The following is a 21419-nucleotide window of genomic DNA, read 5'->3' as shown; positions in this document are numbered from 1 at the left end:
GTGTGCCCCAGGTGGTGGAATTGGGTACCTCTGGTATGTTACATGCTGGGGTTGTCAGGCTATAATACGGAAAACCTGACCGCAAACCATAGTGGTGCACCGTGTTGGGAAAGATGCCACGTTCCTCGCACGTTAAAAAACCCTACTGTGGTATTCTCCCGGAGTAGGAACCATAGGACTCCGCCACAGGAGGCAGTGGCAATCAAAATTTGTCGACCCCATTATCCTTGTGTCCCATCCCATTTTTCATTTCATCATCATTTCATGGTCATTTTATCATCGCCTGAATATAGCTGAAAATTTGCTGCTCGGGCGTTAAACCCCAACAAACAAACAAATCGACCGCATTTTCATTTTCAGTATTTGACGCTGATGCAGACATGAAGCTACTGTAATTATCACCAGTTCCGGAATCTTTAGTTTCGACAACTTCCAATAGAATTACATTTGTGTCCACACTCCAGTACTCTGACGTAAAAGTTGCGATTTTCTGAGTTAGTAATGTTGCTCTTAATTGGCGGATTGTTTGGGGGGGGGTAAATAGAATTAAACGCAGAGCGAATTTAGTCAAAAACATGTTAGGAGGTAGAATTTGAGAAAAATCAAGATTTCATGCAAAACAAAAATCCCATGCCCGGCACACCCTTCCTTGTTTCCGCACATGTTGTGTCATGGGTTTTGCGGATCGCACCATAGGAATCAAATTTCATATTCATTGCTAACTGGGGACACTGTTTGAAATAAAACTTATTATGAGAGGAGATTTGAATTTTCCCTTTATTGACCGACACTTTCTAGTGAGCAAAATAAGAGAGAAAACGCTTTTAATTTTACCTGTAAACAATTTTATTACATATTGAATTTTTAATATTAAACTTTTTTCGACAAAGTAAAAAAATCCGATTAATCAGAATAAATATTGTATACACAAAAATGATGTACGATCGCACAAGTTACGAAGTCAGTCAAAATCCGGTTGAATAGCCAACCCAGCAAGGAAAAACTATTCAAGTAGCCTATTTACACATGGTGGATTTGCTGTTCAGTCGATAGCCACGGCCTTTAAATAAAGGGATTAAAATATCAAGTCTAGGCCAGGAAGTGCAATATAAAGTCCCTGATATGGCCCATTGATTTTTTTGTTGCGCTTAAGACGGTATATTGGTCACGATTCTTGATTGACATGCAACAGGCGAGGAGGATCTAAGAGGTTCCAATTCCGGCCCCCTCTCCCTTATCGAAAAATGCTGATACGTGCAAAATTTGGGAACTCACTTTTTTCTTGACCCCCTTTTTCAAAATTCCTGGATCCATCCCTGAATACAATCTAAAATCATAATAATAATGGTTATCATTCCTTATTTCCAGTTTCTACAAACAATTGCTCCTGAAAAGAAATTAAAGAGTAATCAAGGGAACCAAGACTAGCTGAAATCAAAAGAATGTAATTCGTGCAGGGACAAGGACCAGACATGGCAAACAGACACACACAACAAAGAATATAAAGAGTAATCAAGGGAACCAAGGTTATAGCTGTAATCAAAAGAATTTAATCCAGGGACAAAGACCTGACATGGAAAACAGACATACACAACAAAGAACATAAAGTAACTAAAATCATACATACAAAGTAACAAAAGTAAATGAGCAACTCGGACTCCACTAAAAACTAGGAGCATGGAGCAGGTGCACCGGTAGGGTAAGCGTCCTCTGCTTTTCTAGAAACACCCGCCGAGTAGCTTATAACAAGTCAAGTCCGGGGTAGACAAACGAGGAAAGGAAAACTATGACCCGTTGAATAAATCAGTTTTCATGGTGCTGATTTTATACACCATAACGATCCACGAGTTCATGATGACGACCATAAAACTTCTGTAGTGATGACTTCAATCTTCTAGCCACATAACCCTGTTCCAGAAGCCTATTTGTCAAGAGTTCTAGCGCGATACAAAAAGTCTGCGTAGTTTCGGCAAGCTCTGGCATAACGTATGAGTTGTGATATGAACACTCCATACGCAGGTGCTAAAGGGATGTTGCCACAGATGACAGGATCGTTGACAATTTTGAATGCAACGTCATCACGTTTGTCGTAGTTTGGTCAATAGTTTTGCTTTACCATCGATTTCTAAGTGTAGGTCAAGATATGAGGCTGACTTCACAGTGTCTGTAGTATCCTTTATCTCAAGTTCTTTTGGGTAGATGCGATGTATCAAATCCCCGAAATTAGGATTGTTTAAAGTCAGCCTCATAAGAAGGAAGGAATAGGTCAGCAAGTAAAGGAGCATAATTTGTTCCCATTGGAATGCCGACCGTTTGTTGAAAAACACGTCCACCACACTGGACAAATATGTTGTCGATTAAAAATTCCAGCATTTTGTAAATGACTAAATAACTAAAATAATACGTACAAAGCATCAATAGTAAAAGAACAACACTAATTGACTCCATCAAATACTGGGAGCATATGGACCAGGTGCACCGGTAGCGTAAGCGTCCTATGCTTTTCAAGAAACATCCGCTGAATCAAGTCCGGGGTAGACGAAAGAGGAAGGAAAACTATGACACGTTGAACAAATCGGTTCTCATGGTGCAATTGGATATATAGTAACGACCCACGAGTTCATGATGACGACCATAAAACTTCTGTAGTGATGACTTCGATATCAATCTGGTAGCAACATAAACCTGCATGTTACGGCAAGCTCTGGTATAACGTATAAGCTGTAATGAAAACTCCATACGCAGATGCTGAAGAAATGTTGCCAAATACGAAAAAAAAGTTGACAATACGGAATGAAAACATATACATCTAGGTAGTATTATAATAGATAAGTTCAAAGACCAATTAATGATTTAAAACAACTTCGTATCAGAACTGTCATTTTTCGGGCAAAGTAGTCGCTATTTCTGTCTGACTGTCAAGTATAATCCTAAACCCGGTGAGAACTTGGTCTTTGGAAAAGTGCAGCAAGTGCGGTACGTTATACCAAAGAGGGAAACAACCAGTTTCGGTAAAACTGCTAAGCATGCCAAAATAAAAAGCGAGCATAATGTTAAATGTATCGATACCTTGAAACAACCAGTTTCGGTAAAAATGCTATGCATGCCAAAATCAAGAACGAGCATAGTGTTACCTGAATCAATACCATGGGAAAAGGAGTATGTCATTCGGATGTTCAACTGCATGACAATAAATTAAAAGCAATGAATACTATGTCAACTTTCCATATATATCTGCAACAGGTAAAATTACTTCGGCTTTAATTAATGTATGGTCATATATTCATGTATAATCAAAGTACTCATGTACTGAATCAATTTATATATCAATCGCTTGAATTTTAAATTCAATGCGACTAAATTATGAGAAAGTTTTTGTGTCTGAAACATCGCATTTTGTTAATGTGGGTATTTAATTATTTTGAAAACGAATTGTACTGTTGACTTTACTTCGTGATACAGTTATTCAGGAAAGGGTGATTTAGGCTTTGTTTGCCAATTTTACCTAAATTTTACACAGAACTAACAAAAGGTGGACTTCCAACCCACGTACCCCCTTGATTCAACACCTAAATATTGTTCTTACCAACGGTGTAAGCATGTTTAGTAACCGCTTGACTCTGTCCGTCCTTCTGTCTTTTCCTCACATGCCTCGATCGTGTAATCCGTAACCATAGGTGTTAACTCTTCCGCTTTTGACGGCCCGGGAGCCTTCCGATATTTCATTAAAAGAACATTCAAAGGAACCATGAATTTTGCGGAAATCAACAGAATGTTAACCAGGGACAGGGAACAGACATGGAAAACAGACACCCACAACAAAGAACATGAAAGAACCAAAATAATACATACAAAATAACAAAAGTAAACGAGCAACTCGGACTCCACTAAAAACTGAGAGCATGGACCAGGTGCTCCGGTAGGGTAAGCGTCCTTTGCTTTCACCCGCTTACTTGCCTGTGTCAAAAGCGTGAGATTTCGCCACATTCGCAAACTTCTTCCGTATTGATGAAATGTTCGACTTAAAAATAGTAATAAATTACTACAATTCTTATCAAAACAATTAAATTGATCTCGAACTCGTGATTAAGACCATTACAGCCATTGTAATATTGGGAACTTTGCGTGGCATCTTTCAGGGGAAGGAATGTCACGAGAAATTATCACAGTGAAATGACATTTAAGTTCAAAGGTCTGTTGCTAAGATAATATTAAACATGTTGCGAAAACAAAACCTCGTCAGATCTCCCGCTTTTGAGAAGGAGATTTCCCGATTTAGAATTTAGGCTAGAATCCACTTCCCATAGGCTTCTATGCAAATTTCACAATATTCAATGGCTTCTCTGGACTTTACCTTAACTTTAACCTGCAGAGGACCATATATCAGCATGATTCTACATATGTCAGCTCACAATCCTCAGAATGGCATGTGGGGTTAGCAGACTTGCAGTGCAGTACTGGTCACCGGAAGTGAAGTGTCTATAAGTAGCATGGGAAATCCCAATGTTTTCACACGATAGTGGTATATTTAGAAATCATTATGGAGATTAGGCTTCACATCACAAGAAGCAAAATGCACCTATAAAATGTACAGAAATGTTTTACTTTCAGAAACTGTTTAATTTTTTTAAATAAGATGAGAACTTTTTTCACAGCACTATGAGGAACAGGGGTAATTTCTGCGTAGGACTATTTTTGCGTAGGTTCCAAATGCTCATTGGTTGAATTGGTGGTCTGTAACCTTTACGGAGGTTAATACCTATGTCCGTAACTCTTTTTTTTTCAGATATTGAACAATTCAAACTATGTGCACGGTTTATTTATACATATTGAAGATATACATGTGGTTATTTTTCTTGGTTAATTTTATAATATATGACGGTACTATACATTTTAGCGTGTTGAACTTATCCATTTTTGTCCATGAATCTCGCGGACGGTGACTTCTTTTGTAACTTATATCTAAATCTTTCATGTATGTGTAGTATTGAACCAGTCGTGATAACATTACATATTGAAGATGCGCTCCTCCTATTATAGAAAAATCTGAGAAGTGTTTTCCAACATTTTGGCCATTTTTTCACCATTCTATCTATGGGTATATACAAACATAATTTAGGTAGTTTAGAATTCAAACAGTAGTTATATTCTGTTACTTGTTTATCGGTCTTGTTTTACCTTAAAATCGCAGACCATTTACATGCATACTTCAAAGGAATAATCCTTTAAAAAATATATATACCGTATATACTCGCATGCATGAAGTATTCAGATATCATTAATTTTGAAGCATGTATTGGAACATGTATATGGTACCGGTGGTGTGGCAATTTTAAAGTTTGAAAGACGTATAGCTTTCTATAGGATGATATGGGGAATTTATATAATTTTAAATCGACCCGCTAATTGATATTCCAGATGGAGTTATATTATAGTCTCTAATTAGTTTAAACGTATTTATTCAAGTATATAAACACAAGCAAATACAGTATACACATTTACATACAAAGCTCATGTTAAGCAGCGATATAGCTTATACAAAGTTCTGTATCCTTAAGAGTAAACTTGCAAGAAGATACTTGTAAATAAAATGCGTGTGGAATGATTTTCTTAACTGCCTAGTAAATAAGACAAACCAAAAAGAAAAAAGTCTATAATTCGCATGTATGTACGAATGCAAAATAGTTTTAAAAGAGCCCAAAGTGATGTTTTTTAATTTTTTTTCGCCAATAGGTGCCTAGTTCATGCTAGGTTTAGGGGTACATGTACCATTTAGTGGAATGTTAATTGTCCTCAACTAAACAAATTAAATGAACATCACAAAAATATAACTGTATTTGTACTCTTCCGATTTTTAGAAGTCTCGACACAAAATCGATTTTGTATTTGTTACCAAGATGATCAAATGTAATTACATAACCACACAGAGAGAGCATATAACATATGTCACATCTTCACAGCTTAATTTTCAAAACATGAATTATTAATAGGGTGAATGGCAGGCGCCCGTCGGAATTTTATACATGTCTGCTCCGTAACTGTTTCGTATCTAATGACGCCTTTTCGGAACAAAAAATTCCCGCAAAATATTCGTGGCATATGTGTATTTTAATGTCTTTTACTTTATATCAGCATCTGTGGGGGCTAAAACTGTCATGATATAAAAATTAAGTACCTGCATTCTGCACGTAAACCTTTGAATCGGACGGAACGACACAAAATCGATAGGAAAAGATCGATCGATTCGTGACGTGCCGGAATCCTCGGTTGTTATTGGACAATTAATGTTTCATATTTAATAAGTAGTCGCATAAGTAATGAAATCAAATGTTGAAAGGACGATGCATTCTTGCTGATGGAGGTCACAAACTGTAGAAAATGTAAGGTAGCTTTAATTCACATTTCTTCCTCAACATGTCATTCTGTGATAAAATGTTAAACGGAAGGTCTCTCTCGCGTGATTCTGACCAAAAACATCACCAACAGCTGAAGTCTGAGGCAGCCATAACTGTCCTATAGTCAAGGATGACTACCAGACGTCCATCACTACCTCCCATGCCTGACCTCAGTCACTTGGATGAGGCAGAGAGGAAAATCATAGAGGATGTTATCAGGAGGCAGCAAGAAGAAGAGGAGAAAGAGCAGGACATGATTAGGTATAGAATCCAGTCAACTGACAGCCATATTGGGGGTATCATGGGGTTAAAAGAGGGGGACATTATTTTGATTATTTGTGTTTCATCTTCATCTGCTTTTCTGCTTTATTGGAGTACACCAATACTACAACTGGTTTAAAATATAATCATCTCATTATTGATAAGCAGGAACAGTAAAACTTTAGAACAACAGGCAAAATATTTCTATGCGTAGATTTCAGTGCTATAAATACAGTGACAATGTTTCAAAGCTACACTGTGAATGCTTTAAAAGTTGAAAAAGATGATTGGTTCATGTGCAGTAGGCTGATTTCTCTATATTTCAACAGTCTCCACAACTAACTTTCCAGTTCACAGGCCCAAAATACATTTTTCAGAAATTTTTATTTAGTGACTGTTGGCCTGCCTGTAGTATTTAATTTTACAGGAACACATCCATTTTGACAAGCCTTTGCATTTGAGTACTGCTTAACCGTGAAGACTTTATTTCAATAACCTGGTGTAGCGTGTGGTCCAAATACATTTATCGTAGGTGTATTATTTAACATTGAAGATTATTTTTCCAACTATTTTATTGATTATAGCCTTACATTCTGTTGTTTAAGTTGTTTTACTGTCCAAAATAGCCATTTTTACACTAAATAAGGCAAATATCACTTACAAGTACATGATACAGTTATTGTAACTATTTAATCACTGAAAATTCAAATAAAAAAGTTCATCCGATACAAACTTCTACAATGTTTTAACTCACCAATCTATACCTCATATAATTTACCTGTCCTTACACAATTGTAGCTATATTGTATGTCCCAACTAGTTAATGCATTTTACAATTAAAACATACATGTACATGTTGTGACTCTAACCAAATGGTAGTATTTTGTAGAGATTCATTTGTACAATGTACATTAAGAGTGTTTCCAGTTGGGGTAAAGCACATGAGCATTGAAATGACAAAATCTGTAACTGGTCAGGTCATTTTATTACTTGCTAGATTTGGTACATTAATGTTCATTTTCGTACAAGAAATCTTATTTTCTGGATTTGATAAGATATATTTTCTTAAAGTGGGATACTTTTGTGAGGTGATTTTTACAGCAAAGACAAACTGTTTCCTCTATTTACAATTTCCATGACTGCTTACATTATAGAACTTCTTTGGTTGAAACTTCAAACATAATACATATAAAATGTGTGAGAATACATTGTACATGTTATATACAGTGTGCACTTAGTTCATTTGTATCAAAGATCATAGAAAATGTACTGGTAGTCTTGATAGAGTCTATTATCAATAGTACTTCTCATTTGAATCATATCAGTCAGGCATTGTATTTTAAAGTACATACTTTTACAGGAATTATACCATTTTTAAAAAGCTGTCAGTGCTTATGCTTTTGCTGAACCATAAAGAGTGCAGGTGGAAGTTTAAAAGACAGTAAAATCCCTGATTACTTACCGTACAAATTTTACATGCACTTGTAGTATACATGTTTTAAACCTAGAATTTTGGTGTGGTAGCCCACAGTTTAAATATTGGTAGCCAACATGTTTTCTTCTTTACAATCACAGTATAAATTTTAGTAGCCAACACCAAAATTTAGGGGGCAACTGCTAGTTTCAAACCCTAAGTATTCATGTAGACATTATTTACAACATACTGGTGCAAATGAATGGAAAGAACATTGAACATGTAAAAGACATGTATTTACATGATGTCAAATCCTTTAATAATTCTCTAAAGATATTGTATGCCATTAGAAATGAAAAAAAAACTATTGCCCTTTCTGTACATTACAACAATTTTCTCAATCTCCTGAGGAATTAAAGATATGAAAGATTATTTCATTAGGCAATTATGAAAACCCCATATGTGAAATCCCAAATATAAATTAAAATGACCCATTAAACCTTATTAGTTGAGTTGAAATGTACATTTGTAGAATGATCTGTTTGAATATCTTATCAAATTTAATTTTTATCACAGGAAAAAAAATCATTTATTTGTATTATAAATTCTTCAAAAACATTACTGAAGTCTGTTTATAAAGTTGTATTAAGCATCAGTTTTTATAAAAATCAGGCAGAAGGTGATTCATCATTATGTTTGTTAAACCTACCTGATTCTTTAATTTTTTATTCAGAAACAGTTGAAAGACCACAATACCAGTCTCAGTTTGTCATTTGGTAGTTGCACTTTTGAAATAATAATTATATAGACTGTGCATGAAATGGGCACCATGCAAGAGTTACTTGTCTTGATTTTTTATGGATTTGGTTGATTGTAACGGTTTTTCACAAAAGAAAAACTAATTTGATCATTTATTCAATGAGTTTTTCTACACCATAAATCACCTCTACCGTAAGCAGTGTCTGAATTTTAAATGGACTGCGAACCTTTTATTAAGAGACAGTAGCAGGTACTTTTACCTTCTAAGTTACTGAAAGGTACCTCAAGAATTTTAAAATTTCATATATTACTATGAAAGAAAATAATGGAAAGTACCTCATACAAAACCAAAGGTATCTGCACTGCAAAAAATTAATGAAACCCCTGGAATGGTACTTATGAATATATAAATTTGATGTTCCATCATGATACCAGAATGAATAAAAAGTGCATTTATAGCTGTTATACATTGTTTGTTTACATGATCAAAGAATTCCAGTAGGAGGTACCTGTAGTTTACACATACATAAGTAACACCCATTTTTTTTTGCATGTTTCTTATATAACAATAGAAAATTACCCACTTCGGCCTCAAAGCCCTTGTTCACTGCTTGACTTTTGATGATAACTGTTCAATTGACAATCATACTACATCTCTCATTTTTATACCTTTATATCTCTTTGAAGTCCATGTAATGAACCTGTATGAACCAAGTACCGGTTCATGTAACTGTGTAAACAGAACAGATCCTTCAAGCCTAGAGAGGTTCAGTGAAGAAAAGTGTCACTGTATACTTATCTTCCACTCATCCATCACTCCTTATTTTTGCCACACAATTTAGGGATTTTCTTAAAACTTACCAAAATCTTTTTGACCATAAGATGCAGATCAAATTTTAGAGTCAATCATATTTCCTGTGAAGGCTTTAGATAAATCAAAAACACCAGTTTGTAAAATTTACTACATAAATTACATGTACCTGACATAAATTTGAAAAAGATCTGGCGGATGAATATTACAATGTAACAAACTGATCATTTCATATAAGCACATTGCCCGTTATTACAGTATACAAGTGAAATTATATTTTACAAGATTGACCGTCAAAGAAAAATTCAAATACATATTTGAATACAAGTTTGAATTATTATATTTTATTAATGCCGTTGATATTTCATGTAGTGGATCCCATGTGATTGGTTATGTTTAAAACCAAAAATAGGTTGTCAAGATTACCCATTGAGAAACAAAATAAAAAATGAAATGAAACAACAACAAAAAAAGAGAGAAAGAAATTTAAATTGAAATTTTGAATCATCGGTATTGTGTGGATGTGTAGTGAAAGTGCAGATTCTGTTAATAAATAATTAATCTTTTTGGAAATACAGAAAGAACAAATTACCATGTAGGATTATGAAGTTTTTAAAATACCTATAAATATCTCATGACTTCGGAGGTTCAGCACTATCAGAATTTTGTGCTTTGATTTAATTCACATTTTTGTCACTTTTCATACTCACAATAACAAAGGTTTTTGATATGAAGATGTGCTATAATTCACTTAGTAGTCTTTCACCTATCAATAATCCCTAAACAGGTACTTGTATCGAAGCATTTGCTTCTGTCCACAAATCTGAAAGTCATATACATGGGGATATACCATGCCAAATAAATCTACTGGTACATGTACACAATGTACCTATCTGGAAAGGTACATGCACACACTAGGTGTTTAAGACTTAGTTATATGACATCTGTAACTTAATTTTATAGTGATGATAGTTATTATAGATGCTGGGTGGGTATGGGGCTAAAACCCTAAAACCCTTTAACCCTGGTAAATCTGCCTCTATTGTAAAGTCTTCCTTCAGAACACAAGAGAGTTGTTTCTGTGCCTTAAACACAAAATATTTTTTATGCAACATAATATTTTGAATTTGGGTATTTTTTATTTTAGTAAGATGGGTATATTTTCAGTGATCAAATTCAAGGATAAATACTTGCTAAATGCAAGTTAATACATTTTTGTATTTAAGAAATTATATCCACTTGTTACAATTTGCATGTGGAATTCAATATGTATTATAGGTATAGTTCAGATGCAGGTGTGGAAAGGATTGTACATCTTGTATTTACATGTGTTAATAAAGCATGCCCTTGAAATAAAAATGTCATTACAGGGGTCTAATTAGCAGTAGTTCAAGGTCCCTAACTTTCAATTTCTGACCTAGGACCTTTGAAATTTTATTTACCCAGGTCCTGGACTATCAGCTATATTCATTGAAACATTTATTGAAGTCTTTTGAGTTTACATCTGTGGACCATTAATGTGAGACTTGAAAAAGTCTAGGACTTTCTACTCTTGAAAGTAAACGGACCTCTTCATTACCAACTCACTTTAAGAAAGTAACAAAATAGTGTTTAAATATATACATGTATTTCTATAAACTGAACTTTGATTTTTTTGCCAGGTTTGTATAACAAAACAAATAAATTACTGAATGTCTGAAATTAGTATAGCTACATCAAATAAAAAAAGGTAATTGGTGTGGCCTTTTATAAAGATTACCAAAAAAGTTAATAGGTGTGACCTTTTATAAAGATGACAAAAAAAACCCCAACTTTTAGCTCCCTTTTTGAGCCCCATTTATGATAACCATGATGAATCCAGTACAAAATACACAGAAATTGATTCCTACTTTTGCAATAACGAGGATCTCCGATGACTTGTAAGGGAGTAGTCAATGTTAAATACAATATAAATATTTATATTGCCTCTGGTGCATTGTGTTGCAGAACTAGGTCACTCACGATTGATTTTGAAAAAGAGTTTGGTATTGCTATATACAGTTAAACATGTGTAGACTGGACCCTGAATGAACTAAAACACTCTCTAAACCAGACACTGTTTTATCCTTTTATATGAATTTAAATTTATTTTTAACCTATGTAAACCAAACACCTGTCTACAGTGGACTAACATCCATAATGTGTTAGTAATGGACAGGTTTTACTGTAGTAGGAGCAAGGCAGAATTCCAACTCCTGATTTACCCAAAATGGGCAAAAAATGAGGCAAGGTTGATTGCAAGTTTAAGCAACTGTATGCTAACTATGGACATATAAATTATTTTTTATTACTCATATGTCCTGAATCAATAGTCAACCAATGGATACAGTCTGTAACATTTTTCCAATGTATTTTACACTATTTGATAATACATGCAAAATACTCTTATTACTGACACAAAATCATTTAAACTCGTTTTGTCAATTTTTTTACTGTGTTTGATTAAAAATGGCTACATTCAAACCTGTCTGAACAACCACCTGTATTCAGCAAACCCTGTTTTAAATGACAATGATTAAAATATTCTTATGTAGTGTATTCTATGTGATATTGACCTGTACATAAAGACCACCTGTCTTATGTAACCATACATTTGCTATCTCCTGTTAGATCATTTAAGGTTTTTAATACTTGTACTACATGTATGTGTTATCTTTAATCTGACTTCTGTTGAGCATGTTTGAACTATTGCTTTCATTTTGCACGTGTTGCCCATCCTTTGCGATAAGACAAATTAGTTGCACACAAGAATACAAGTATCTTAAAACTCCAACGAAGCCAACAGTACAATCTTTGCAATTTAAGTATGGGTCTATATAAAGATATTGCAAAAAATGATTCATTACCTGTAAATGTATTTGATATTAAGCCTTGATTTAGTTAAGAGCAGCATGTCTTCTAGTTTTTGGATCTAGGGGTTCATTCACCCCTTGACTTCTGAATTTGGGGGATACAGAGGGTTTTTTAAGGGTGCAAATTACCTTATAATTCAGATGAGTATGTTTCACTTATGATGTAATCAAATAATTTTCTCAGATGTTGATGCATTTTGACAAAGAACGTTCTATGCCAGAAGACACAACTAGTGAAAGACCAGGAAATACAATACTGTGAAAGAACTATTGTTTGTGGGGTACCAATTTTGGCGTTTTTTTGTGGGTAGGCCAAACCACGAAATTTGGTTTCCAATAGAGAATATTCCATTGACATGTATAATGAAAACCATAAAACCACGAATTCAAGAACCACAAGCTTGTGTTTTGTCCCTAATCAATGAAAATTGGTATCCATGAATTAAAGTACTTTCACAGTATTGCTAAATGTATATGCCTGAATGTTATGACTTGTCAAGTTGTATGTACATGATTATTATTGTACATGAAAAATATGTTGCAGTGTGAGAATTGGCTTTATAAAGAGACACCTGTAGTAATCCCTAAAATGCTTTCTAGGGAATGATGTATATGGTGACATTGTTTTTAACGATTATACTTTGTAAAATGCTATTAAAGTTTCTCGTCACCTTGTGATAGTAGAATCAACATGATATTTTTCTGTAAATATTTACTATATAACTAGTATAAATACATAGGAGCAATTGTATAGACAACTTTTGAACATATGTTGCATTTCTTGTTTTCAAGAAACTTAGCTGGCAGGGAGAATTGAATCTCCCTACTTTGCTGGCAGGGAGAATTGACTTCTCCCCTGTTTCCTGGAAAAGAGAATTTAGATTCTCCCTATCATTGCTAAGTGTGGTGATTACTGCATGAATGATTTAGTTTTGTTTTTGCATAATTCTTATATGGGACTTGACACCTATGAAGCATATGCTGTACATCTTTTATACATATTTTCTGTTCATAAATGATGTACTTAGTAATGGTGATTTCTTATCTTTTAGGCAAATGAAACTTGACCTCGATACTTATGCTCAGTCCGTCGGTAAAATTTCTGAGGAGGCAAAAAAAGTTGGCGGGCCACAACAAGACACAGGAGCTGTTTGTCAGATATGTCATAAAACCAAGTTTGCGGATGGTGTTGGGCATAGGTGTCACTACTGTCAGTTACGTTCTTGTGCCCGCTGTGGAGGAAGAATTGTGCTAAAGCAGAAGGTTTGTGTATTATGAAATCCAGTTGATGACATTTTTTTTCAGTAATGTGTATACATGTATATCTATATGGCATTAGTTCCCTTTCATGGATTGTGATTAATTTGTTAATTTCCTAAAATGCATGAACTTCAACACCAAATAAAGTTCTCCATGGTAGTAGATAAACTTTAATTTCAATATATTGCCCATAGCCAAGGGGTTCAGGAGGTACATTGTACATGTATGACACCACCCCAACAACCCCTGCCCCCCCTCTGGAAGCCAAAAAGCAGTCTTAGAATTGGTTTTACACTATTAAAGTCAGGAATATTTGAGAAAGTCAAACCCCTTTTTCAAACCTCCCTGAAAATTATCTTGCATGGGGACATCGCTATATAAAAGGTCCATTTTCAATTGCAGTCATGCAGGTACATATGTATTTTACACATATTTGTGTTTCCAATTTGCTTAAAGGTAATGAGCTCATTAAAAATAATTTGTTATGATTCATATAATTCTGTTTGGGGAATTTGGTTTATTCCCTTTCAATGGCTAGCCAACCATGACACAGTCATAGAAATTTCTTTGTTGTGTTATGCAAAAATTAATTAATTATTGATGAAAATGAATAATACACAAATTTAACATTTATGATGGAATAGTGTTTACTCTAGGACAGCAAACCACTTGTAATTTTTCTCTTTGATTAAAAATGACAAAGTTAATGTTGAATTCTCTCAGGTACTTATAAAATTGTTCTGTGTGAATTTCATAAACAAAAAGAGTCTTTTAGGTAGGAATTTCCATGTAGGCATAAATGTAACTTTTTTCCCATAGGGTGGGTTTTATGTGCTTGAAACTTAGATTTTTTATCCTGACAAAAAGTATAACACTATGGCTCAGGTTGACTGTGTTTTCCACTTGTCGCAGTGTATGAGAGTAGGTAGAAAAATAAGGGCCCAAGTTGCTTTGTATTTTCTGGAGTATTCCTAGGTCTCAATATTTTGATGCCATGATAATAAGTTCTAAAATGATGTGAAATGAGTAAGTCAGAACACAGAAGTTTTTTCTGGCCTATCCATGTAAGTCTTGTAAAAAGGTTTAAAAGTCATTTTAGAATTGCATACAAGTTCAATGTAGAAAGGATGATGGGGTCACTGTTTTATCCATCTGTCTTGGTGTTGATCTGTTCATTTTTTCACGCCCTGTGCGGGTCCAGGTGTTAAAAGAATAGGCCTGTAGCAGCGTTAAGCTTGTCATAAAAGGCAACTAAATAGTGCTCAGGAACCTGGCCGGGGGTAAGGTGCTCTGGCCACAGAGCAACTGGGATGTGTGCTCCAGGTGTTGGAATGGGGTATCCCTGGCGTGTTACATGCTGGGGTTGTCCTGCTATGATACGGGAAACCTGACTGCAAACCATAGTGGTGCACCGTGTTGGGAAAGATGCTACGTTCCTCGCAAGTTAAAGAACCCTGCTGTGGTTTTCGATAGGAGTAAGAGCCTTTGCGCTCTGCCACAGGAGGCTAAATTGCCTGACCTTACCCATCCCACCCTTTTTCTAGTGGCAATCAAAAGTTGTCGACCCTATTATCCTTGTGTCCCGTCCCATTTTTCATTTCATCATCATTTCATGTTCATTTTGTCATCCATTTCATGTTCTTTGTCTGAATATAGCTGAAATATTGCTGCTCGGATGTTAAACCCCAACAATCAATCAATCAATCATTTTTGCACAGGTGTTCTATCTAAATGAGATTTGGTTTTGGGCTTGGTAACAAAAACTTCTTTTTTGACTCCTAAGATTATGTCATCTACTAAAGTTGGTCTGCTTGGGTATCATTAATGGGCATTGGCCTTTGTTCCCAAATTTCTTATTCTCTTTATAATCCCTTCCCATAAAATACTAAAACTGAAAGATATTAATAGAGCAGTGTAAATACATTTTCTTTTTCTTTGACATTTAAATCTCAGTTATCGAGGAATTACTGTATGGATGCATTTGAATATTGCTGATACCAGGGATTCAGCTTAGTGTACATGTATGTCCGAAATCCAGGATCCTCCATGTCTTACCCAAGACTTTTAATACATTACATTGAATCTCTAAAAGGGATTGACCAATCTTTGGTTTTTCAATTTGAAATCTACAAAGGTCCACAACCTTCCATCTTCAATAACAAATTTGAACAATTGGATACATTATATAGTTTTCAAAATTAAAATACTTGCTAAATGCAGGTTGAAATTCAATTTTGCAAGTAGAAATTATTTCCAATTGCTAAATTTTGCTAGTGGAATTCTATATGTCATATAGGTAAAGTCCAGAAATAACCCCAAAAACTTAACTTTAGCGGGTGTAATTTCAGTACTTGCTAAATTTAGTGAGTGGAAAAAGTTATGAAAATTCAATCCTAGTTATAATTTTCAGTACTTCCTAAATTTAGTGAGTGGAAAAAATTCTGAAAATTCAATCCTAGTTATTATTCTTGTTTCATACTTGAATTTGATATGAAAAAATATTATAGAACTATTTCTCCATCCCCAAGACTTTACAAATTATTATTATTTTTTTTGTCCTATGTAAATCTCTTATACAGTTTTCACCCACTGTGCATGTACATGTAGTTGTTTCAAACTTCCTCCAATTTACATCATGATTCTTCCAACATTAAAGCTTCATTAGAAATTCTTGTGGAATGCGGAGACAAGAACATTCTAGTGTCATATGAAAAATTCCTTCTGATTTTTTCAGATATTGATGAATTTTATATCCATGATAACACTATGTTACGTAATCGTGTCTAGTGACTGCATGTACACTTGGAATTATTCCTTCAGATATGCATGATATTCAAGGAGGCTTTCTTCTTTTGTATATATTGTACTTTTATATTTATGTCTCATCGGACTGATAGCCCAAAAGTTTCACAGTGTCTGTCTGTCTGTCTGTTCCTCTCCTGTGAGTAAGTTGTGAAGTAGCTTCTAATCTATAAAGGCTTTGATGAAGAGATATAAGCAGAAGCTAACTGCAGATATTATGATTTTAGGCTTTGCCTATGTCAGATGGAGCTACTTGTACTCAAATAAAGATGCACCTTTATTCTGTACATTTACTCCATGAAGCACCATCATGTTATTATGAGTGATGTCTCAACCAAGGAGAATATACAAGACCTTGTGTTAAAATAATAACTTACAAATTAAACATGTCATTTTTGACAGAATGAATTTCAGCCATTTTGGTTTTAGTAGACTTCCTACATACATAGATTGTTGCTGAAGTTCCATCTCTATTATTTTCAGTTAATCTCTAGGCCACTGTAAGAAATCAAGTTCAAGTTTTGAAAATTTAAAGACAGGATGATATTTTATTTTCATGGTTCAACTGTAATAGTGATAATGAAAAACATGTACATGAAATTTAAATGAGAGTGTATAGCAACCCCTTTTGTTAGTGAAATTTAAGGAGGTAGACCTAGGGTAAGGGACATAACTATTGAAATCAATGATATCAGTCTTTCCAAAGGTTCATTTTTTTTTTCAGGATATTCGGTCTTGTGATGACATACTATTTTCAGGAGTGAACCAAGTTTTACCGTCCATTTTGACCTGAATCAAAAATGACTAATATAGGAAATTTTCCGGACTTCCGGTCTGGTGTTTCCGAATTTTTTTACTGGTCCTGTCACATTTTTACCGGTGATATTCGTCAGTCCTACGAAATTTCGGAAAGACTGTGATGTGTTTGTATCATATTTAATTTCACCAAAGCCTTTCAAGCTTAGATTTGAAACAGAATGAAATCAATCCGTTACTTTGGTGCTTACATGAGATTGATATAAAGAACCTGAATACAAACATTCCAATGATTCGTAAGAGTTGTGTTCCTTACCCTAGGTCTACCACCTTAAATTAGCCTCCCTTTGAGGCACTTAATCAAGATCATGGCCTGGTTGCATTATTTATGATATCTGTACATATAACAAATTGTTATGGCTTTATATGAAGTTCATGTTATGCTTTCAACTTTATTTTTGCAATTATTCAACCTCAGGACTAAAAAAGATGGATAACAATAAAAGTAAGCTTGGTGATATTCAAAACTTATTGATGCATTAAATGTTACACATCTGTCATTCTAGACCAAAATATGATAAAAGACAAAATCCTAATACAGTCACATTGCAATATTCAGAATGGGAATTTTATATATTGTCATAATGATACTTCTTAGAAATGGTAAGAACTTAGCAATAATTTCCATATTTACTTTATGAACAATATTTAAAAAAAATGCTTACTGGATATAATGCATTTTTTTTTTATTGAAATACATGTACAGCACTGTGAATTTACTTTTGTTTGGGTGCCAATTTCTTGTGGATTTCACTGTTCAATCAAGTAATGGATAAGGGAAAGTTTCAGGGGTTGGACAATTTTTTTTAATTTTGGGCAAAAATTTGCAAATGATATCTTGCAACCCCCTCCCTTTTTCCCATTTTTACCTCTGCAGTCAAACCACAGCTAGACTCCATGTCATTATGATATTGTAGCTTAAGTGAATTCTACAAATTCTAGAGAAATTTCTAGAAATCGGGAAGGTTGATACTTACATGTACCTATAAAAGTTCTTTCACAGTACCGTACTCATTACTTCAAAGGGAAAACATTTTCACATGGTTTTCAAACGAATTTCACATGACTTCACTTTAATTAAGCAAATACATTTTGTGACGGATTTCACTTGAAATTTGTGTGTATTGAGCCTTCACATAAATTTCATGTGAAGATTGTTAAGTATTTCACATGAAAATCACATGAAATTCATATTAAAATCTTGTTGATTTGATGTGATGCTTGATTTACATGAATTTCATGTGAACAGTATTTTGTACACAGGAAAAATTGCAGCTTACATGTATATGTTTTTCAGGTTTCTGAAACATATGTTTTCAATTAAAATATAGATATATGATACTTCCTCATTAAATATTAATAGGTAAACAAATGTTTCCCAGATGATTTCAGTCATTAAAAGCATATGGTTTCTTTTGAATGGGGGCGAGATATACAGCCCATGAGTAGTGCACCGTGTCGGGAAAGATGCCACGTTCCTTGCACATAAAAGAACCCTGCTGTGGTATTCGATAGGAGTAGGAGCCTTTGCGATCCGCCACAGGAGACTAAATTACCCGACCCTACCCATACCTCCCTTTTTCTAGTGGCAATCAAAATTTGTCGACCCTATTCTTGTGTCCCATCCGTTTTTTTCATTTCATCATCATCATTTCATGTTCATTTTATCATCCCATTTCATGTTCATCTCCTGGATATAACTGAAATATTGCTGCTTGGGTGTAAAACCCCAATAATCAATCAGTTTTAATGGGCAAAAAAAGGTATTTCCATAGCGGTCCTAAACATTGTTTTGAAACATATGTTACAATTTTACATATGTACATGTACATTAAGACCTGTCTGAGCAAAGGTGAAAAATTTCAGGCTGAATATTTAGTTCAGTTAGTATAGGGTGATGCAAAGTTGAAAAAAAAAAAAAAAAAAAAAACGGTATTTGCAAGTAATTCAAGGTTCAAGATTTTTATTTGTAATTGATGAAACTTGCTTAGTTTAACAAAGGCTAATATGGGTTAAGAGTATTTTAGATTTACTGTTTATGAACTGGTTGTTTTGCTGCATATTTAGTGAAGTTAAACTTCCAAGTTTATGTTGAATATCCCATGGAATCTGTTACAGTCTTAATTGTCCTATTCAATTAAGTTGAACATTTTTATAGCAACTTGACCTTTATGGATGAGGCTAGAACAACCTTGAATTGTGAGGTAATTCTGACCTTTTGATTTTTTGGGCTGAATTTTTACATCAAAGTTTTTGACTGTTTAGTTAGTGCACTTTTTTTGTTGATTAAATGAACTGTTCAAAAACGTTTCTTGATTTAAAGCAGGTGACATTTGTCATAGTAGAACTAAACATTATGTTCAGGTAGTGACAATATATCACATGCAAACATATTGTCGATGCATTTAAACAGCTTAGAAAGATTACAGTATGTTCAAAGAGGCAATATCTAACCTGGTACTTGGTCCTCATATGCAGGGGAAGTAACCTCAATTTCAGGAAGTTCACCATATATCACTTTCAAATATACTGTCATTGCTTTTTGACTACTTATATGGAAAAGTTGAAGTATAAGTTTTAAAGATTGTTAAAACAGGTTTTAGTGTATTTTTGACCATATTGCTTATTTTACCTTTGGTGTTGGTGTTTATATTTTCCTCTCTTTCTCTTTCTAACCTTACTCTGCAGACGAAACCTGGAGCTGAGGAGCCTAAACAACAAAGCAATGCTCCTATTACTGTAAGTTAACCTTTAACCTCTGCATGTATTGCTTAGCAACTGTAAACCAACTTATGTTCTTAGCATTGTAGCTTTTCTTAAGAAAAAAATAATGAATTGATGAAAATATATTAAAATTTATTCACCTAAAAATAAGATGTTTTACATGGAGTACTCTACATTTTCATAGTCTCTGCTTTAAGTGAAATATAGTCTTTCATTGTATTAAGTGCTGAAGTTGGTAAGAATCAGGCAAAATTGAAAAATAATGAATCATGCTTAGGAAATACACACAAAATTGTCATTATAAGCACACAGTTTATGGTCTATTTAGACAAATTTACTGTTATTTTTTTTCTGAAATGTTTCAGAGTATACAGAATAGCAAGTTCAAAGCTACAAAAGAATGATAAGGGAAAAGTGAGTGATCTCCCTTTGATGATGAAATTGCAAGGCATTTCATATAATCTATACCTTGAATTGCTAACACTTATAAAAGAAATAGGTATCATTTCTGCATTTCAGATAGAATATTTTATAAGAATTCATTGAAGGAATGGTTTGTTTTTTTTCCCACTATGATTCACCCACTGCCTGATTATTACAGAAGCTAGTACTTAATACTGTTGACTATGTTAAGTTGGTTCACATGTATATTTGTCGTTTTTTTTTTTTGAGTGGTTGTGGTAAGCTTTAATTGATACACACAATACCTCTCAATGGATTATACAGACTGCCTAGGTGATGGTGGCCTGCTGGCCTCAAGTATGGAAGATAATGGATTGGATCCAGTAGGAAATTTGTGCCAAAAGCTTCAAATTTATTTGCCATAGCTTTTTCCCAAGCATGCTGCATACAGGATAGAGAGTAATACTAGACTGGGTTTTACAAAAAAATCTCAAATTGAGATTTTTTTTCAAATCTTCCCTGTATCAATTTCTGGTAAAATTTGAGGAAAATCTCAGTTTGTGAATTTTATTTATGAAGCTAGGGACTGGTTTGGTTGATGTCAGATTGCAAACTACAATCAATCAATCAATCAATCAATCCACAATATACTTTATAGCTTTGTAGATTTCCCACTTTCACATTTCATGCTGAAAAAAAAACACATACTGGTAATCAGCAAACATAGTAACATATGGAAGAAAATCTAAAAATCCGAAAATTCCCCTTTGAATGAAAAAACTCATTATTGTCACGAAAAAACTCATTTTTGTCACATTGAAACTAAAATATGTGTACCTAAAATGAGCAGATATGTTATTCTCTATTAGTTGTGTGAAATATGA

At 34.1% G+C, this 21419-nt stretch overlaps 1 protein-coding gene across 6 annotated transcripts in view; it reads left to right on the top strand.

The window, feature by feature from the left end:
• Positions 1 to 6053: 6053 nt before the first annotated feature.
• The window catches only part of LOC148598590 (regulating synaptic membrane exocytosis protein 2-like), a 58931-nt gene continuing 43565 nt past the window's right edge, over positions 6054 to 21419 (top strand). For 2 of the 6 annotated variants that reach the window (XM_088560027.1, XM_088560026.1), the window contains exons 1-3: positions 6054 to 6656; positions 13584 to 13794; positions 20098 to 20148. In XM_088560027.1, coding sequence (XP_088416153.1) covers positions 6526 to 6656; positions 13584 to 13794; positions 20098 to 20148 — 393 coding nt within the window. In that variant the 5' untranslated portion in view covers positions 6054 to 6525. The remainder of the gene's footprint in view (positions 6657 to 13583; positions 13795 to 20097; positions 20149 to 21419) is intronic. The other 4 variants (XM_088560030.1, XM_088560029.1, XM_088560031.1 and 1 more) reach the window with 3 other exon arrangements.

Source organism: Perna viridis, chromosome 14 (genome assembly GCF_037379345.1).
Source record: "Perna viridis isolate PV_CMFRI_1.1 ecotype Kerala chromosome 14, ASM3737934v1, whole genome shotgun sequence".
In the NCBI taxonomy this organism is placed as follows: Eukaryota; Metazoa; Mollusca; class Bivalvia; order Mytilida; family Mytilidae; genus Perna; species Perna viridis.
Note: the sequence above shows the minus strand (reverse complement) of the source record. Positions and strands in the feature narration are given on the sequence as shown.